This window comes from Lissotriton vulgaris, chromosome 5, assembly GCF_964263255.1.
Source record: "Lissotriton vulgaris chromosome 5, aLisVul1.2, whole genome shotgun sequence".
In the NCBI taxonomy this organism is placed as follows: Eukaryota; Metazoa; Chordata; class Amphibia; order Caudata; family Salamandridae; genus Lissotriton; species Lissotriton vulgaris.
The window spans coordinates 612,070,895-612,092,168 of NC_141693.1; the positions used below are offsets into that span (position 1 = coordinate 612,070,895).

The 21,274-nt window shown below is 37.4% G+C and overlaps 1 protein-coding gene across 1 annotated transcript in view; it reads left to right on the forward strand.

Annotated features, from left to right (window-relative positions):
• The first annotated feature begins 1,748 nt into the window (after positions 1–1,748).
• The window catches only part of LOC147711316 (uncharacterized), a 172,546-nt gene continuing 153,020 nt past the window's right edge, over positions 1,749–21,274 (forward strand). The window contains exons 1-2 of the mRNA XM_086919455.1: positions 1,749–1,853; positions 5,923–11,565. Of these exons, the coding sequence (XP_086775581.1) occupies positions 5,962–11,565 (5,604 nt within the window). The 5' untranslated portion in view covers positions 1,749–1,853; positions 5,923–5,961. The remainder of the gene's footprint in view (positions 1,854–5,922; positions 11,566–21,274) is intronic.

A 21,274-nucleotide genomic window follows, 5' to 3' on the forward strand; every position in this document is an offset into this window, starting at 1 on the left:
CCTTAGAGAAATTAGTTGAAGTTGTCAGTGAAATTTGTTTTCAAGTGTACTTCAGGAAGCAGTAGTCAAAATGGCTGTGTTTCCCTCTCTTCTTTTATATATATTGTTGTACTTAACCAATCAAACGTCAGGAAATAATCGTAGAAAATGAGAGATACTTTTTAATTGGTTGTAAATTCTAACATTACAAGTGTGTTTTTGTCATGTAATTTACCTCAGGATATTTAGACAGGCCTGTAGCCTAAATGTCTCAATGGAATTTCACCAAATTTGGGCAAATGGTAGGGACTGCTATGTAGTAGGGCGTATTCTATATTTGATGAAAGTGTCTCCATTGGGTTTTCCGTAAATTACTTTCCCACCTTTTTTTAACGAGCGCTTAGGGGTGCGCGCTCCTTTACGCGCACTGGCAGCGTTACGGGAGTCCTCCATTTTGTGTTTCGGAACAATCGAGACACAAGATGGAGGGTAAACAATGTTCGGAATGGATAGAAGGGGGAACTGTAGAGACTTCTTGACCCTCTAGGTTTTCTGAGGGGGGCTTAGGAGGCTCATAAACGTTAAAAAAAAAAAAAAAATTCTTTAATTTTTCGCGGGGGTAGCGCCTGGTGCGCGCACCTTTAAGCGTACCCGAAAGCGTACTTTGGTGAAAAATAGTGAAAAAAGTTAGAAAAAATAAACGCTTTGAATGATCAGAGTTAGGGTAGCTCTGAAAAGAGCTTTTGGGTTCTGTGGTTGATTTAGGTACCTACAAGTAGGTTCCAATACACATTCTTAAATTCAGGAGGAATATTCTATTCCCCTCATCTGAGAAGTGCACTCCATCTCCTCTGTAGATGTCTTGCATGTTGTAACGCAAGTTATTATTGTATAATGAACCCATTCCATAGTCTCTCATGTAAGCAGAAACAGATTTATTTACATGTTTCCGTGCTTTCTCAAATTGTGGACCAAATTGGTTGGACCAGTTCCATTTCTGTCTTTGGCATATATTGGAATATACCAAGGCAGTGTGGGGAAAAAGTATCATCAATTGATGAAAGGTGTCCTTTAATAGCATTTCCAGACCTACCCCAGTTAATGTGCCTAGATCGTTTCCACCACAGTGCACAATTATAAGGTCAGGTTCTGGCAGATGCAAAAAGGTTTTCACCAATGGTATCAATTGGTGACATTTTAATCCTCTGTGGCCAATCCACTTGATTTCCACATTTGATAAATCAAGGTTATGAAAATTTCTGCTAGCTGCATACCTTTGAGCCCAGTGGATGTAGCTATGTCCAATAACCCAAACAGAGTACATGATGTGAGAAGGTTCTGGTCCAGTCAGATGAAGTGTGGGAATGAAATGGCAGTTGGAACAGTAGGAGTTCACAAAAAAATAATTGTGGAGTTTCTGTGCTCTTGAATCACTAGCAATGATTGGTGGATTCAGATAGTTGAAAACTGAAAGTTAGGGTGTATGGTTATGTTGTGTGAAAGAAGCAATTTGAATGGTTTAAAAAAAGTCACCAAAAGCAAAAATACCCTGTATAGGCTGCTGTATTGACAGGTCAAACATCCTTGCTGAGTTAATTTGCAACATTGTAAGATAAACTTTTGAACCTTAGAGTTCAGTTAGGAGGGAGTTGCTATGGTAACAGATAGAAAGGTTTGAGAGGGGGATGGGTGTTGGTTTGAAAATAGTGAGGGAAGAGTTTTCATTGGTTGAATTAAGGCATATGTGTACAAAGATAGAGATTTTCTATGCCAGTCTTGGTTTCAGTGTATTGAGAGCACACCTTCTCCTCTGCTAAAGAAAAATTGGTGTGTGTGTCTGACACTGTTTTCAATCTCCAAAAGCATTTCTAAAGGTAAGTAATGATTCATTTAATTTAGATAGAGATTTATTTTCTCTATGGAGAATATTTGGAAGCAGATAGTTATGTTTTAGAAGTGAAATTGTATGTTAGTATATAAGTCCTGCGCAGTGTTTTTACATGTTATTTAAAAATCGATTTTGGGTGCAAATGAATGGTATTTTTATTTGGCCTTTTTTATGATTGCCATGTGCAGTTGATGCATGACTTTAAACATGGGTAATAAGTGATGCACTGGTGGCGCCAGGCTTTTATAAATGAGGCCCTGACTTTGTTTGATGATATTGAGTGGTTGTAGTTAGGTTCTGTGCAGTGTTTCTTACATGTTATTGAAAAATCGATTTTTGGGTGCAATTGATTGGTATATGTATTTGGCCCTTATTTATGAATGCCATGTGCAGCTGATGCATGACTTTAAACATGGGTAATAAGTGACGCACTGGTGGCGCAAGGCTTTCATAAATAAGGCCCTGACTTTGTTTGATGATATTGAGTGGTTGTACTTAGGTTCTGTGCAGTGTTCCTTACATGTTATTCAAAAATCGATTTTTGGGTGCAATTGATTGGTATATGTATTTGGCCCTTATTTATGATTGCCATGTGAAACTGATGCATGATTTTAAACATGGGTAATAAGTGACGCACTGGTGGCGCAAGGCTTTCATAAATAAGGCCCTGACTTTGTTTGATGATATTGATTGGTTGTACTTAGGTTCTGCGCCGTGTTTCTTACATGTTATTGAAAAATCGATTTTTGGGTGCAATTGATTAGTATATGTATTTTGCCCTAATTTATGATTGCCATGTGCAACTGATGCATGACTTTAAACATGGGTAATAAGTGACGCACTGGTGGCGCAAGGCTTTCATAAATAAGGCCTGACTTTGTTTGATGATATTGAGTGGTTGTACTTAGGTTCTGTGCAGTGTTCCTTACATGTTATTCAAAAATCGATTTTTGGGTGCAATTGATTGGTATATGTATTTGGCCCTTATTTATGATTGCCATGTGCAGCTGATGCATGACTTTAAACATGGGTAATAAGTGACGCACTGGTGGCGCAAGGCTTTCATAAATAAGGCTCTGACTTTGTTTGATGATATTGATTGGTTGTACATAGGTTCTGTGCAGTGTTCCTTACATGTTATTCAAAAATCGATTTTTGGGTGCAATTGATTGGTATATGTATTTGGCCCTTATTTATGATTGCCATGTGCAACTGATGCATGACTTTAAACATGGGTAATAAGTGACGCACTGGTGGCGCAAGGCTTTCATAAATAAGGCCTGACTTTGTTTGATGATATTGAGTGGTTGTACTTAGGTTCTGTGCAGTGTTCCTTACATGTTATTCAAAAATCGATTTTTGGGTGCAATTGATTGGTATATGTATTTGGCCCTTATTTATGATTGCCATGTGAAACTGATGCATGATTTTAAACATGGGTAATAAGTGACGCACTGGTGGCGCAAGGCTTTCATAAATAAGGCCCTGACTTTGTTTGATGATATTGAGTGGTTGTACTTAGGTTTTGCGCAGTGTTTCTTACATGTTATTCAAAAATCGATTTTTGGGTGCAATTGATTGGTATATGTATTTGGCCCTTATTTATGATTGCCATGTGCAACTGATGCATGACTTTAAACATGGGTAATAAGTGACGCACTGGTGGCGCAAGGCTTTCATAAATAAGGCCTGACTTTGTTTGATGATATTGAGTGGTTGTACTTAGGTTCTGTGCAGTGTTCCTTACATGTTATTCAAAAATCGATTTTTGGGTGCAATTGATTGGTATATGTATTTTGCCCTAATTTATGATTGCCATGTGCAGCTGATGCATGACTTTAAACATGGGTAATACGTGACGCACTGGTGGCGCAAGGCTTTCATAAATAAGGCCTGACTTTGTTTGATGATATTGAGTGGTTGTACTTAGGTTCTGTGCAGTGTTCCTTACATGTTATTCAAAAATCGATTTTTGGGTGCAATTGATTGGTATATGTATTTGGCCCTTATTTATGATTGCCATGTGCAACTGATGCATGACTTTAAACATGGGTAATAAGTGACGCACTGGTGGCGCAAGGCTTTCATAAATAAGGCCTGACTTTGTTTGATGATATTGAGTGGTTGTACTTAGGTTCTGTGCAGTGTTCCTTACATGTTATTCAAAAATCGATTTTTGGGTGCAATTGATTGGTATATGTATTTGGCCCTTATTTATGATTGCCATGTGCAGCTGATGCATGACTTTAAACATGGGTAATAAGTGACGCACTGGTGGCGCAAGGCTTTCATAAATAAGGCTCTGACTTTGTTTGATGATATTGATTGGTTGTACATAGGTTCTGCACAGTGTTTCTTACATGTTATTCAAAAATCGATTTTTGGGTGCAATTGATTGGTATATGTATTTGGCCCTTATTTATGATTGCCATGTGCAGCTGATGCATGACTTTAAACATGGGTAATAAGTGACGCACTGGTGGCGCAAGGCTTTCATAAATAAGGCCTGACTTTGTTTGATGATATTGAGTGGTTGTACTTAGGTTCTGTGCAGTGTTCCTTACATGTTATTCAAAAATCGATTTTTGGGTGCAATTGATTGGTATATGTATTTGGCCCTTATTTATGATTGCCATGTGAAACTGATGCATGATTTTAAACATGGGTAATAAGTGACGCACTGGTGGCGCAAGGCTTTCATAAATAAGGCCCTGACTTTGTTTGATGATATTGATTGGTTGTACTTAGGTTCTGCGCCGTGTTTCTTACATGTTATTGAAAAATCGATTTTTGGGTGCAATTGATTGGTATATGTATTTTGCCCTAATTTATGATTGCCATGTGCAACTGATGCATGACTTTAAACATGGGTAATAAGTGACGCACTGGTGGCGCAAGGCTTTCATAAATAAGGCCCTGACTTTGTTTGATGATATTGAGTGGTTGTACTTAGGTTCAGCGCCGTGTTTCTTACATGTTATTGAAAAATCGATTTTTGGGTGCAATTGATTGGTATATGTATTTGGCCCTTATTTATGATTGCCATGTGCAACTGATGCATGATTTTAAACATGGGTAATAAGTGACCCACTGGTGGCGCAAGGCTTTCATAAATAAGGCCCTGACTTTGTTTGATGATATTGAGTGGTTGTACTTAGGTTCTGCGCCGTGTTTCTTACATGTTATTGAAAAATCGATTTTTGGGTGCAATTGATTGGTATATGTATTTGGCCCTTATTTATGATTGCCATGTGCAGCTGATGCATGACTTTAAACATGGGTAATAAGTGACGCACTGGTGGCGCAAGGCTTTCATAAATAAGGCCCTGACTTTGTTTGATGATATTGATTGGTTGTACATAGGTTCTGCGCCGTGTTTCTTACATGTTATTGAAAAATCGATTTTTGGGTGCAATTGATTGGTATATGTATTTGGCCCTTATTTATGATTGCCATGTGCAACTGATGCATGACTTTAAACATGGGTAATAAGTGACACACTGGTGGCGCAAGGCTTTCATAAATAAGGCCCTGACTTTGTTTGATGATATTGATTGGTTGTACATAGGTTCTGCACAGTGTTTCTTACATGTTATTCAAAAATCGATTTTTGGGTGCAATTGATTGGTATATGTATTTGGCCCTTATTTATGATTGCCATGTGCAGCCGATGCAAAACTTTAAACATGGGTAATAAGTGACGCACTGGTGGCGCAAGGCCTTTATAAATCAGACCCTGACTTTGTTTGATGATATTGAGTGGTTGTACTTAGGTTTTGCGCAGTGTTTCTTACATGTTATTGAAAAATCGATTTTTGGGTGCAATTGATTGGTATTTGCATTTGGCCCTTATTTATGAATGCCATGTGCAGCTGATGCTTGACTTTAAACATGGGTAATAAGTGACGCACTGGTGGCGCAAGGCCTTTAAAAATAAAGCCATGTGTTGCTATTGTATAAACTTAAATATGTTGCAATTTATTGTTTATATTGTTTGCTTTTTAACATTACTTTGTTGTTTGCTAATAGTGGTCTTTCATGTGTTTTTTTAACAGAACAACAGATTCAAATCAACTTCTGAAAAGGAAGCAAAAATGCCTTCAAGGCAAAGAAATATCAAAAATACCATACGGAAAAGGAGAACATCAACAACAGAGTTTATGGAATCCTCTTCAACAACTACTTCAAAAAACACCAGAAAAGCTTCTGGTAAGCCAATTAAGTCTTTTCTTCGCAACATATGTCGTAGGAAAAAAAATGAAATTGCTAATGTGAATATACAGAAAAAGTCAACAAATCTAAAAAGGAAAGAGAAGCCCACAAAAAATGTTTCCATTGGACCAGGAGAGAAGAGAATGGTTAGCAATAGAAGGGTAAATGTTTTTAGGGACATTCGTAGGCGAATGTTTCGCAATAGGGTAGTTTTAAATTTGCTAAAAAATGAAAAGAAAAGTAAACTAAAAGCTGCTTTTTACAAGAAAAAGAAAAGTGTAGAAAAGATTGTTGATCAGGCTTTTGAAGTTAAGAAAAAATTATTTATTTTAATAATCAATAGAATTAGGATACTTAATAAGGCAATGGATGTTTTCAAATCGAACAGTAGATGGAAAAGAATTATTAATCGGAGTAATTTTTGTGAAGTATTTTCTGGTGAATGGATGCATAGTTCAAGTTCTGAGCCTTTTTTTAATGAGGAGAGTTACTTTCAGGAAAATGATTTGGTGCATGCAGTTGACACCAGTGGTCGTGCATATGAGGTGAAAGATAGTTGTGTGATGGAAAAAGAGAAACTTGTATCTAGAGATGCAGAAGAGGTCTTAGCTGATGAAGTTTTAGGGAGACGTACTAAGGGTCCAGTGTACACATGGAAATGCAGTAGTATTTGTAGTGTGCGACAGGAATCAATTGATTTGCTTCGAAATTTCTTACGTACATATAGTAAAAAAAGTCTCAAACAAAAAATGAAGATCCTGCAAGAGTTAGATCCTTGCAGAGTGAGAGAAAGCACAGGTTTGCAAGGGCATTCACTAGCATGTCTTTCTAGAAAAGTTTGTCGGAGTGTTTTTCATCATTTTAGGATGTTAGCAGTGCATCATAATAACGTAAGGAAATTAGTGAGGAAGTTGTATTATGCAAAAAGTCCTGCACTTAAGCTTAAACAGTTAAATAGTGCTCTTTTGCATGGATCTGAAGTGGATGTGAAGACTATTTGTGAAGAAATTGAGTTTTGTTATTTTGGGAACAAAGAGGACAGTGTAGAAATAGATATAGTAATGGATGGTAATGCAGAAGATAATGGACAAATTTCAAGTATTGAAAAGTTTGATGAGGAAATTATCAAGTTTAAGGTGAAATCAAGTGAGAGGCCTAATGTAACTTGTGTGTGTTGTCGACGGACTCATTATAAAATTCAGACTAGGTTAGTTGATTTATATGCAAAAAGTGAATTGGAAAATAATAGTGAATGGGAGGATTTTGTAAGTTATTTGTTGGTGGAGAATTCTTTTGATTTGAGTTTGGATCAGCGTATTTGCACTTATTGTTTGAAAAAATTAAATGAAAATAGAATGCCTGCAAGAGCAGTTTATAATAATCTTCAGTTGATAGATATTCCTTCTGAATTGATGGATCTAAATACTTATGAATCTATTTTGATTCAATGTGTCCATCCTTTTCAGGCTATTGTTCGCATGGAGCCTAAGACAGGGAAATTGCCTCCATCAGATTTACTGAGAGGATTAAAGGGAAGAGTTGTTTATTTGCCTCTAGATGTAAAGAAAAATATTAATACAATTGGTGTAGAAAGAGTAGAAGAAGATCCTTTAGTTATTCTAGTTAATGGGGTTCCAACAAAGAGTAAGAAAATTTGGCAAGATTTAGTGGATGTTAAAAAAGTCAAGAAGGCAACGTTGTATTTAGTTAAAAACAATGAGTACTACAAACATGTAAGTGTTGGAGTAGAGGAAACAGCTACAGAAGAAGATAGTGATTCTTCAGTTGGTCAAATTGAAAAAGTTGATGTGTCTAGAACTGAAGAAATATATGAACATTATACTGTTCATCCTTTGCATTCCAAAGAAGTAATGGGAAATGCAATTGACTTGTTTCAAATGAAGGCAGCAAAAGGAAGTCCCATTAGTGTATGGGAAGAAAGTTTGGAAGCTCGTTGTTTTCCACAATTATTTCCAACAGGTTGTGGTGGACGATATGATGATCGACCAGTTCAAATTCCTGCAGCTGAATACCGGACTCTAAGATTATATGCAGAAGATCCAAGGTTTCGTCAATGCATTCCATATTTATTTCATCTACTGTTTGAAAGTGATTTGTCTGGGCTTTCTTATGCAGTTAATCATATATTAAAAAGTGGACCTCATTTGCAAAATGTATGTGCAAGGGACTTTATGGAGAAAGTTAATCTGCAAGACAGTATTTTGGAATCTCAGCTAATCAATCTCATGGCATGTCAACGTGGAACCAACGAGTATTGGTTTCGTCGTCATGGAGAATTGAAATGTATGCTAAGAAACTTAGGAACTCCTACATGGTTCCTCACTCTTAGCTGTGCTGAGTATGCCTGGGACGATTTACTTCAATTTCTACGAGAGGCAAATGAAAACATACCAAATATAGAATTGAAAACACCAGGAGAACTGTGTTCTTTAGATCCAGTGAATGTTTGCAGATATTTTAATCATAGATTTGAAGCTATGATGTCTTTTATTACCAACAAAAAAAATCCTCCCCTTGGAGAGGTTTTGGATTTCTTTTGGAGGAAGGAATATCAAGCGAGAGGTGCTCCTCATATACATATGTTGTTGTGGATTAAAGATGCACCCAAATTTGGATCAGATTCAGATGAAACAGTGATGAGTTTCATTGAAGAGTATTCAACATGTGCTGTTCCAAAATCTACTGAAGAAAACAATTTAAGGCAACAAGTTTTACGTTTTCAATCTCATCGTTGTGGAAAGTACTGTCGTCGAAAATTTAAAAACAAGGAAAAGTACTACACGAAATGTCGTTTTGCATTTCCTCGACCAGTGATTTCTAAAGGAAGAGTAAATAATTTGATGTCATCTCTACGACATACTGTGACGAGAAAATCTCCCAAAAACACATATAATTTGAAAAGAAATGAAGAATCTAAGTACATCAACGATTACAACCCAGTGATTTTGTCCATGTGGAATGCTAACATGGATATTCAGTTCGTTGCTGACAACTCTATTGCTGTGGCTCGATATGTGACATCTTACATCACCAAAAAAGAAAAGACAGAACTGAAGGAAATGTGGGAGGACATTTCACATGAAAAGAGTCTAAGCAAGAAATTATACAGTTTCAGTCTGAAGATGTTGTCGCATCGAGAAATTGGAGCATATGAATGTTCTGATCGGTTATCATCAGCAAGTCTCTATGCCAAATCAAGAACAATCATTTGGGTGAGTCTTGGTCTTGCTGCAACACGAAACCGAGTTTTGAAATCTGTACAAGAAATTGAATATTTGGCGGAAAAAGAACCAAACAGTACAGATATTTTGAAGACAAATATGTTGGATACATACTATCCAAATAGAAGTACTCACCTTGAGAACACATGTTTGTATGAAGTTCTTCAAAACTACAGTTATAAGAGGAACATCACAGAAGATATCAATAATGGAAAATATGCACTCATTGGCTATGAAGGATGTCTAGTGAAGCAGAAAAAAGGCCATTTGATTAATCATCGAAAATTGAGTTGTGAAGTTCCAGACAAAAGAGAATTTTACTATTTAGCTCTTTTGCAACTCTTTAAGCCATGGCGTACAGAAGAGGAACTACTTGGAGATTTTCTCTGTTATGAAGACTCTTTTAATGCAACTAAGGATACCATAGAATGTCCTATTTTTCTAAATTATCTGCAAATGTTGAATGAAGAAATGGAGCAAGAAACCACAATTGCTGAAGAGATAGCTAGAAACAGTTCTCAAGATAGTCAGAGTTCTACTTCATTGAGCCAGGATCCACTAGGAGGACCAATTATCCAAAATGAAGCTGCCACTGCCATGGATGAGGTGGAAAGAGCTATGGAACAAGCTCAAGAGGATGGAGTTAACTTAGAAGATTTGGTAACGCAACTAAACATTGAGCAGAAAAAGATATATGATGAAGTCACAGAGCAGATTGAACATGGATTCAGACATGAGAAAAAAGAGTGCTCATGTATATTATTTGACCCTGTCCGACTGTATGTAAGTGGAGAAGCGGGGACAGGAAAAAGTTTTCTAATTAAAGCCGTTGCAAGTTATCTGCAGAAAAGGACTGATTCACCACTGTCTTGTGTTGTAACTGCTCCAACTGGTCTGGCAGCACATAACATTAAAGGGATTACTCTACATCGTTTATTGATGCTGCCAGTTGAACATGATAATAAATTGCATTACAACAAGCTATCTGGAGATGCGTGTTCTGAAGTTTCAAGAGTCTTGAAGAAAATGAAACTTCTTATCATAGATGAAGTAAGCATGGTCTCAAATCTAATGCTTGCTTTTGTGCATTTGAGAATGCAAGAAATTCTTAAAACAGACTATGATGTGTTATTTGGAGGAAAACACATTATTGTTTTTGGAGATCTATTGCAGTTGACTCCAGTAAAAGGACAACCAGTGTTTAAAATGCTCACGCATGAAGATACCAGGAAGTCCCTTGGAAGCATTGGAAATGTTAATATATGGCTAAATTTTAAATATGCTGAACTGCTTCAAAATATGCGACAGGCCAAGGATGAAGATTATAAAAATATTCTACAAGATGTAAGAATTGGAAAAATGACTGAGAAAGGGAAAAAAGCTTTGCATAGTCGATTAATTTCAAATTTGTATGCAAATGAAAACATTCTTCCAGAGAATATTTTTAAAAAAATGACTGAGAAGAAATCTGGGATATGTTTGATGCCAACTCTGCAAGAATGTTCCATCTTCAATCAAAAAATGTTAGACTTAGAAAATGAAGAGATTGTGAAACTGGAAGCAATAGATAAAATAGAGCATATGGGTGCAACAATTGTTTTGTCAGAAAATTTGAAAACTAAATTGCATTCATTGGAGAAAAGTATTTCAAAAACAGCTGGTTTTGAAAAGACTCTGAATGTGTGTTTAAATTGTCGTATCATTTTGAGAAGGAATTTAAATGTTGAAAGCGGTCTGGTAAATGGAGCAATGGGTTATGTTGTTGATTTTGTGAATTACAGAAATAGAGATGGAATTGAATTTTTAAAAATAAAATTTGATGGCATTGAACAAGTACAACAAATAAGTCGTTGTTCTGCTAGATTTTTACTTGTAAAAGACTTATATGTTCGCCGAAAACAGTTTCCTGTTTGTTTGGCGTATGCAGTGACAATTCATAAATCTCAAGGTTTAAGTGTAGATAGTGCATTGGTGAACATTGGAAGATCTGTGTTTAAAGAGGGTATGGCATATGTGGCATTATCTCGAGTCAGAACTTTATCAGGATTGTACTTGATTGCGTGTGATGAGACAAAGATTTCTGCCGATCTAGATTGTGTTAAAGAATACAATAGGTTAAGAAGAGAGTATGCTCCACATTTGCCTCAATATCCTCTGTTTGAAAAACGTGTGGTAGGCCGAAAAAGAAGAAATGAGGATAATTGTAGTGAGGTAGTTGCAAAAAGACAAAAAGTAGAGAAAACTGTAATTGAAAACAGGAAGAAAAAGAATTGTGGAGAAAATGTTGTTGGATTTCAGTTTGAAAACAGTTCTGGTGTCAACTGCTATGCTAATGTAGTGGTTAATGTTGTTTTTTTTCTTAAAAGTTTACAAGAACAGATTGTTGAAAATCGGGATCAAAGATTGTGTGGTTTATTGAATTCTGTGTTTCAGAAATGTAGCAGTGTTACAGCACAAATAGAAAGTGTAACAGAAATTCGAAATATTTTAGATTTGTGTTCTGGTCAAGATAAATTTTCACAGAACATTCAGCAGGATTGTCAGGAATTTTTAATGTATATGTTTGGTGTTTTGGAAGATGAAGGTGTAGATGTAGATAATCTTTTCAGTCTTTCTTATCAATGGCAGCATGACTGCCACAATTGTAGTTTATCAAGTACTACTACAATAGACACTGAAAGATTTATATATTTGACTTTACCAGACTGTAAATCAGTGTCTTTTAAAAATCTAGTTAAAGCAGCAGATCATAATATGGTGTGTACCCAATGTAACTGTACAATGCTGTCCACATTATTTATACAAAGGTATGGGCAGTATATTATTTTAGTTTTCCAACGATGTAGACCTGATGGAACTAAATTGACAACTTCTATCAAAAATTTTGTGGCTTCTCAGTTATCAATTTCTGGAAGGACCTTTACAACTGAAGCTATTATTTATCATGATGGATCTTCGACCACCTCAGGACATTATACATGCTACTTAAAATCTGAAAATGGATGGAGTTACTGCAATGATTCTCATTTAACTTATAAACAACGTTTGCCTTATGACTCTACAAATTCTTATCTAGTGTTTTTAAAACCAAAGTTTTAGTAAAGGGAATTGGCCTTTGAAGACGGGAATAGTTAATAAAAGTTAGTTAGTTAGTTAGTTAATCTAATATTTGAAATTATTTATCTCATGTAGATACTTTAAGTGGATCTCAAAGTAAAAAATACTGATATATCTGACACAAATTGGCCGTGAGGAAAATGTAAGATATGATGTTGTTAGAAGTTGATGAAATCGAAGTTATAGAGCACAGCAGACTTTTTTTCACCAAAAGGACCTTCACTATCTGCAATCTCATGTAGATACTTTAAGTGGATCTCAAAGTAAAAAATACTGATATATCTGACACAAATTGGCCGTGAGGAAAGTGTAACATATGATGTTGTTAGATCTTTTTTCATAGGAAGTCGATGAAATGGAAGTTATAGAGCACAGCAGACTTTTTTCCACCAAAAGGACCTTCACTATCTGCAATTTGGTCTCACGGAAAAGTAAGTGAATCAAAGATTAGTGTACTTATATGAGATGTATGTTTGAATGGGTTTTTTTAAACACAATCTTTTAGATTGTGTTTTTTTTTTCCCGCTGTTATATGATGAAGACTTTGATCTCACTAATTTAAGTGAAATTCAATATATTCTGAGAACAGCAAAAATAAATAATGTAACATATTGTAGAAGTTATTGTGTAGTTTGCATTGTGTAATTTATATTGTGTTCACATTGTCTTATACTCATTTTCTTTTTCACCCTTATTTACCTCTCTTTACTAATTTACACTCTTTTTTCATCGCTGTTTCTTTAGTGCACTTCATTCACAACTTCTTAATCTAATAGGAACTGTCTGCATTTCCTCTGTTCCTTCCACCACTTTTTATCTTTTTCATATTCTCACAGTACCACTGCTTTAGTTTCCTAACCCTCTCTTTCTTTTTCTCCTTTTTTTTTCTTTCGCATCCATTGTACTGTAGTTCACTTAGTTCTTCCTTTTGTCTTTCTGTGTACTTACTCTCTCACTCCTGTTTTATCCATCGTTCTATACTAACTTCATTCCTTTCATCCCTTCACTCTGTTACTTTACTTCACTCACTCTCAATCATCTTCTATTCCTCTTTTTTATTTATAGTTTCTCAATCAGACTTCTCTCCTTTTCACTCATTTTTCTTTTATTTTCTTATCTTTACTGATTTTGATTTGATATCTTACATTCTTTTAGTATCTTATTTACCTTTAGGAATTTGTTCTCTTTCTATTTCTTTTTCCTTTTTTTTTCTCTTTCTACATTACTTTCTTTCTGTTTTTGTATCCTTCACTATTGCATCATTTCTTAGTAAACTTTTGTAGATTTTTAAACCTCATGAACTGTTGTTTCTATTTTATTATATATTTTTAAGAAATTATAACGTGTTTTTTCTTTTATCTTTCATAGATACAAGTTTGCATTGATTATATGGTAAGTGTGTTTACAAAATCTTTTTTGTTATCACCTTTTGTTTTATTTTCACTATTTTTCTGTCACCCTACCGCACCCCTATTTCCTTACTTTGCTTCCCTCACTTATTCTTTTGTTCCATGTTTACTTCCGACCACATTCAATTTCTTTCAGTACTTCTGCCTATGCACACTCCTTCACTTACCTTTTTTACTGGTTCACTTAGTCCCTTTGTGACAGTCCTTCTTTTACTCTCTCTCTTGTTTGTCTCTATTACTCCCCATGTGTTACCCTTATTCACTTACATGTACCCTCTTTCACCCCTTTTTACTTATATTCACTGATATTTACTTTCCCTCAATCACTGCTATTCTTTTCCTCTGATTCCGTCACTACCTGACATTCCCATACTTAACTGTCCTTCTTTTTACTTTCAACATCCATTTACAATCTCCCTTAACCTCTGCTTTAGTCTTCTTCCTATTTCTTCTTTCTTTTGCTCCCTTATTCATTTTTCTTTTCTCAGTTACTTCCTTTTACACTTTTTATCTGTCTTACTATCTATTACACAGTCCCTCCTTCATTTTTTTTTCTTTTTTTTTGTTAGTGCGCTGACGGTACGCGCACCGGTGCGCGCACCGAAAGCGAAATATAAAAAAAAATATTTTAAATTAAAAATATTATCTCAATATACATTATAGTGTTCATTTTTACAAAAACATACTTTAGCAATTCACTAAAAAACACATAGGTATGAGTCTGTATAAAAAGTTAGGAATTAGCATTAAAAAAACCTATGAAATTCACTGAAAAAACCAAAGGTTTCACACCAGTTATAGTTAGGAATTAGCATTTAAAAAACCTATGAAATTCACTGAAAAAACCATAGGTTTCACACCAGTTATAGTTAGGAATTAGCATTTAAAAAACCTATTAAATTCACTGAAAAAACCATAGGTTTCACACCAGTTATAGTTAGCTGGAAATTTTACTGATATAAAACCATTGAAATTCCCACGTTATAGTTAGTCGGACTCACTATAACTTGCGCGTGCAATGCACTGCTGATGACATCACATATTACATCACTCATGACATGGTCAGTGACATCACTCATGACACCATCCTTGTGACATAGTGACAGACCTCCTTTCACTATAATGTAACCCTTGAGACACATATTCAAAAATAGAAACTGAAATTTTTAATAAAATGGAGATACCTATATCAGTTACAACAAGCAATTCAGTAATTCCACTATCTATATACACATCCACTCATTCACCAACAGTTCTATATAGTCACTCATACATATACTCACTCATCATATGAAGTGATACACCTATACATCCTGTTACACACCGACATTCATCCAAAAGTTACTCACACACATATTCACACGTGCAAATAAACTATTGAACATCCATTTATTTGAATATAGAGTTATACACACACTTCCACCTTACTTCTATTTAAAATTACACATATTTATTCTCTTAAACAATCACTTATAGAAACACATACTTATTTAAACAGGAACTCTTACAATCTCTTACTCTCACATATACTCACTTATATACATCAATATTCATATATACTAGATTAAAACATATGTAGTTACTGATAAAGACACTAGTGAGACAGTCATTCACTCACTAACAAACACATATAGACACTCATCCACCCATACAGTCCTGTACATATGCTGTCTTCAAAACACATACAAACAAAGAGTCAGTCACTCATGCATCTATGTGCTAAGTAATACCCCCACCAAACCATATAGACACTCATACTGATACTAATAAAAATATCTAATAACCCATATACATACACATGAGTGGATGTGTATTAGATGGTGGTATTACTGAATTGGTTGTTGTAACTGGTATGGGTATATCCACTTTTTTGAAAATATTAGTTTCTATTTTTGAATATGTGTTTCATGGGTTACATTACACTGAAAGGAGGTCTGTCACTGTGTCACAAGGATGGTGTCATCAGTGATGTCATGAGTGATGTCACTGACCATGTCATGAGTGATGTAATATGTGATGTCATCAGCAGTGCATTGCACGCGCAAGTTATAGTGAGTCCGACTAACTATAACGTGGGAATTTCAATGGTTTTATATCAGTAAAATTTCCAGCTAACTATAACTGGTGTGAAACCTATGGTTTTTTCAGTGAATATATATATATATATATATATATATATATATATATATATACATATATATATATATATATATATATATACATATATATATATTCACTGAAAAAACCATAGGTTATAGACCATATATAGTTAGGGATTAGCATTTACAAAACCTTAATTTACTCGCACAAAACCATTGAAATTCGCATATATAGTTAGTTGCACTAACTATATATCGCGCACCCGCAATCCACTGCTGATGATGTCACATATTACATCATTCATGACATGGTCAGTGACATCACTGATGACATCACTGATGACATCTCAAATGACATCACTGATGACATCACTGATGACATCTCAAATGACATCACTCATGACATCACTGATGACATCTCAAATGACATCACTGATGACATCACTGATGACATCACAAATGACATCACTGATGACATCATTCATGTGATAATACGATGAACCTCTTCAGACTCTAATATAACCTTAGATACACTCAGTGTAAACAGACACTCACAGACTGTCACTCATCCATGGAGTTACTCACACACCTAGTCAGTCATGCAAAGAATCAATCACACCTCCATTTCCACAACTATACAGTTATACACACTTTACTTATTCAAACATATACTAACATATATTTACTCTCTTATACAATCCCTGATACAAGTTCACAATGATCCATACAGCCAACTCACACATTCACTGGCTCTTATCCACAGTTATTTATATATGTCAACTCTCACATGTACTGTGTTTTACATATGTACTTACTTTGACATGTAGCACTGAGATATCCATTCACTCACCAATACAATCATGCACACAGTCAACCGCCCATACAACTGTTTCCACATGCACTTTTGAACCCATACATCTAGTGAATCAACTGCTCACACATCTATGCACAGAGTCATACACCTCCCAGCCACCTACACACACACTCAGTCTCCCATACAAATACTTCGACAACCAATCAATAACCCATATAGTTACTCATATAGCTACTGATCAACACATGCAGCAGTTTACAGAACAACAGACATAATGAAGCACAAATTAAGACAGTTTAGTCACTAACCCATGCGCTCAGTGAGACACATTTAATCACTCACTCATACAGTCAGTCATGCACCTACTAAATCCTTCATCCAGACACTTATACATACACTCATTCTTCAATATGTAAGACATATTTTAACTTTACAGAAACATACAGTCACTGGGTGTTGTCATCAGTGATGTCATCAGTGATGTCATTTGAGATGTCATCAGTGATGTCATCAGTGATGTCACTGACCATGTCATGAATGATGTAATATGTGACATCATCAGCAGTGGATTGCGGGTGCGCGATATATAGTTAGTGCAACTAACTATATATGCAAATTTCAATGGTTTTGTGCGAGTAAATTAAGGTTTTGTAAATGCTAATCCCTAACTATATATGGTCTATAACCTATGGTTTTTTCAGTGAATTTTCTAGGTTTTGTAAATGCTAATTCCTAACTATATATGGTCTATAACCTATGGTTTTTTCAGTGAATTTCAATGTTTTTTTAATAGCAAATATCAAAAGCTTTTAAAATGTCAAGTACGTGGTAGGTAAAAACATTTTCGTGTTTATGCACTCTGATGTGCTTTGAACGCTGCCCCCCTCCTCTTTTCTTTTAGGAGTATTCTCTCTTTGCAGATAGTGAAGGGTAGGTAACACAGGCCTTTGCCCCCGTTGTAATCCGTCGTGCCTGCTTCCCTCTCCATTTGATTGATTGTTATCCTACCATTTATTGTTTTGGAATTGGTTCTCTTTGGTTCATTCTCTATTTACAAACAAGCACAGATTCGCAATACTCTGTTTAGTCTTTGCAGATAGTGAAAAATCGTTAAAAAAACAAAAGGTATCAAGCAAAATCAGTAGGCCACTAATGGGATCTCTTTTTGACCTCGCTAAAATAAAAACATTATGAACAACTCCTCATGACAAATACGAAACTAGTGAGAGGAACTGAGCTCGACACCATGATGGCTGCAAGACAGCTCGGCTCCGCCGCCCACCCCACCCAAAATAACGACAAACCCTATGCAAATATTATAAATATATACAACACACCAGCAAAGTAACAGGGTAAAACGTTTTATTAAATAACTATTTACATGGCAGCCTGCTGCAACATCGATCCAAACAAGCCTTTGTATTTGGGGCTCAAAATCAACAAATAACAGGGTAAAACGTTTTATTAAATAACTATTTACATGGCAGCCTGCTGCAACATCGATCCAAACAAGCCTTTGTATTTGGGGCTCAAAATCAACCATCAATAGTAAGATTTTCATAGGTGAGTGTAGGTTCATGGTTTTCCATCCACAGACTAAAAGCCTGGAGTGGGAGTGAAAGAACAATAACTAGGTAAGAAGGAAGGCAGAGGCTGTGGGAAGGACTCTGGATATGGTATGTTGCTTGGTCCCTGAGATGCTTCGATGTCACTGCCTTGCACAAATGGTATAAGTCCTGGATGTTGGGTGCCATAGTTGAGAGTTCCGAGCAGCGCTTGTAACACTGTCTGAAGCTTATTTGTACCTGCTGCAGCTTCACTATTCTCAAAGTAAGTGGGGACTGTTTGTGGACCTGACTGCATTGGAAAACAATGTGATGCGGTGCCTCCCTGAACCGCTTGATGGAGGCCCCCGAGATAATTGCGCCTGCTCCACACCTTGTCTCACAATCCGTTCGACCTGAAGACACGTCCTGCGGTGCCCTGGTCCGATCATCACATATACCTGCGCCAGGAAACGGTGCGGGGTGCACTAGAAGGGAGAGGCGGCGCGAACGAGCCTCCCCCACCTCCCCAGGTGGAGGTTTCTCAGCTACACCCCAGCGCTTCACTCGACCAGCTGACTTGCGCCCGCTCTTGCGACACAGTGCCTCGCTCGGCCAGCTGAATTGCGCCTGCTCTTGCTATTACAACGTCTCACCCGCCATCCAACGGAATTTCACCCAATCTTGCGGTACAGCGACAGGCGGCTGCTACGGAGCTCACGAAATGGCGGTCGGCTCCACAGACTTGGGCCTGGCCTGCAAAGATGGCTCTGGGCAACCGTGGAACTCGGACGCTTGACTGCTAGGGCATGGGCCCCATTCCCAAAAGAGTCCCCTCAGCCTTGAAGATTCTACAACAGTCACCGGGACCCCCGACTCCTGCAGGCTTCCGGTGGGGAGCGGCTGCCATGATTGCTGGTTGGTGGAGACATTTTGACTATATTCTGGACCTGCGTTGTCGCGTAATGCGTCATATGACGCGCCGCATTAGCGCACCCGGAAGTGCTCCGGTGCGCGAGACGCAGCTTCCCGGAAGCGATCCAGGGCGCGGCGCGCTGCGCGTAACGTAAGCATAACAGGTCATGTGACTTGTTAATAAAAGTTTTCATTGGTTCATTTTACTTTTGTTTTTCTAATGATGGAAGGCTTGGTCATATGACCTAAAAATAACACTTTTCATTGGTTTCGAACATTTTTTTTTCCCAAATGATGAAAGCCCCACCTTTTTTTTCTCACTCTGACTTGTAAAGCAAAGCACCCAGATGCATTTACAGTTTATCACTAACAATGTTCCAGGCTAATGTATTTTCCCGGGAAATTTACAACTGTCCTGCAAGTAAAATATTCCTATTTCGAGAAAAAGGGCGTTTCTTCGTCCCATGAGAGAGACGTTGAACAAAAGAGGCTCGACCTGCTGTCTTAGTCGCTGATAGGCATGAATATCGGATTCTTATCGATCACTTTATGTTGCAGGAGTGGAAAACACAACAGCCCTTGACCATTTATCTTTACTGCGTTCCTGCGTATTATACCCTTTAACCGTCATGTAATCGGGCTGCTTTATTTCACTTGCCTTTTACTGATTCGAAAACAGTGGCTGTTATTCAAAACTTTACCAATCTAGGTACTACTACCTTTTTTTGTTTTAAAAACCTTTATTGTGAAAATGTCAGTATACAAATACGGGCCTATAACTACGTGGGCCGGCCACGGAGCAAACTGTATTCGTATATGATGAGGGGACATTTACACTGTAGAAGAACGTAACGGGCGGGCCATTAGGTTGCAAGAACTAAGGTGTCTCACAGTTGCGGAATCGGTGGACATACATTTTATAATTAAAGTACGACAGGGCCAGTTACAATAACATTATCTAGATATACATTTGCGGGCAAGTACCATGGGTGACGTTAATTCGAACTTTCAATAGTACAGAAATCAATAACACATCAGAACTTAATATCAATAGGGATGTCCAAATGTTCAATCAGTACTTGTCATTGGTGGATGTACTGGCAGGTCGGGGGTTATCCACCAAATCTCGTATTTGGGCAGCACTGTAATTCATCGGGTGCCACCTCTCCATATGGCGATGCATGGTATGATTACCATAACTATATTTTTTTTCGGTTCCTCTGGAGAGTACATTGTGGCAGATGAGACAGGTAACGTACCGGGCATTTACCTTTTTTCATGTTGAGGAAATGAAAAAAATGACCAACTTGTGCATGTTTCACATTTTTTGTATCTTTCAATAGTACAGTAATCAATAACACATCAGAACTTAATATCAATAGGGATGTCCAAATGTTCAATCAGTACTCGTCCCCGCCCGCCATGTGCTTCAAAACTGCATACGTATCTCGTGATATCAAGGCTGGGCAACCAGTACACAACAAGGAGTTACGAGTCCCATTTATACCGGCGCCATTTTGGGCGAGGCCGGGCAGGTCCAGGATATAGTCAAAATGTCTCCACCAACCAGCGGTTGGACCAGAACCCCTTTCAGCAGTCCAAAAAGGTTCCGTTAAATGACAACAGAAGAGATAGGCAACAAGAACAATCAGTCAAAAGAGGGGACGCTTTTGGGAATGGGGCCCATGCCCTAGCAGGCAAGCGTCCGAGTTCCAAGGTGTCCCAGGGCCATTTTAGTGGACCAGGCCCAAATCCAAAGAGCCGGCCACCATTTTGAGAGTCCTGTTGCAGCCGGCTATCGCTGCACCGCAAAAGTGGGCGCAATTCAGCTGGATGGCGGGTGAGTCACTGTACCGCAAGAGCGGGCGGAACTCAGCTGGATGGCGGGCAAGACGCTGTACCGCAACAGCGAACGCAACTCAGCTGGATGGCAGGTGAGGCACTGTGCCGCAAGAGCGGGCGGAACTCAGCTGGACGGCGAGGGAAACGCTAAGAGGCGCCCCACTGCAGATGAGGTGCCTCCACCTGGGGAGGTGGGAGAGGCCCGTTTACGCC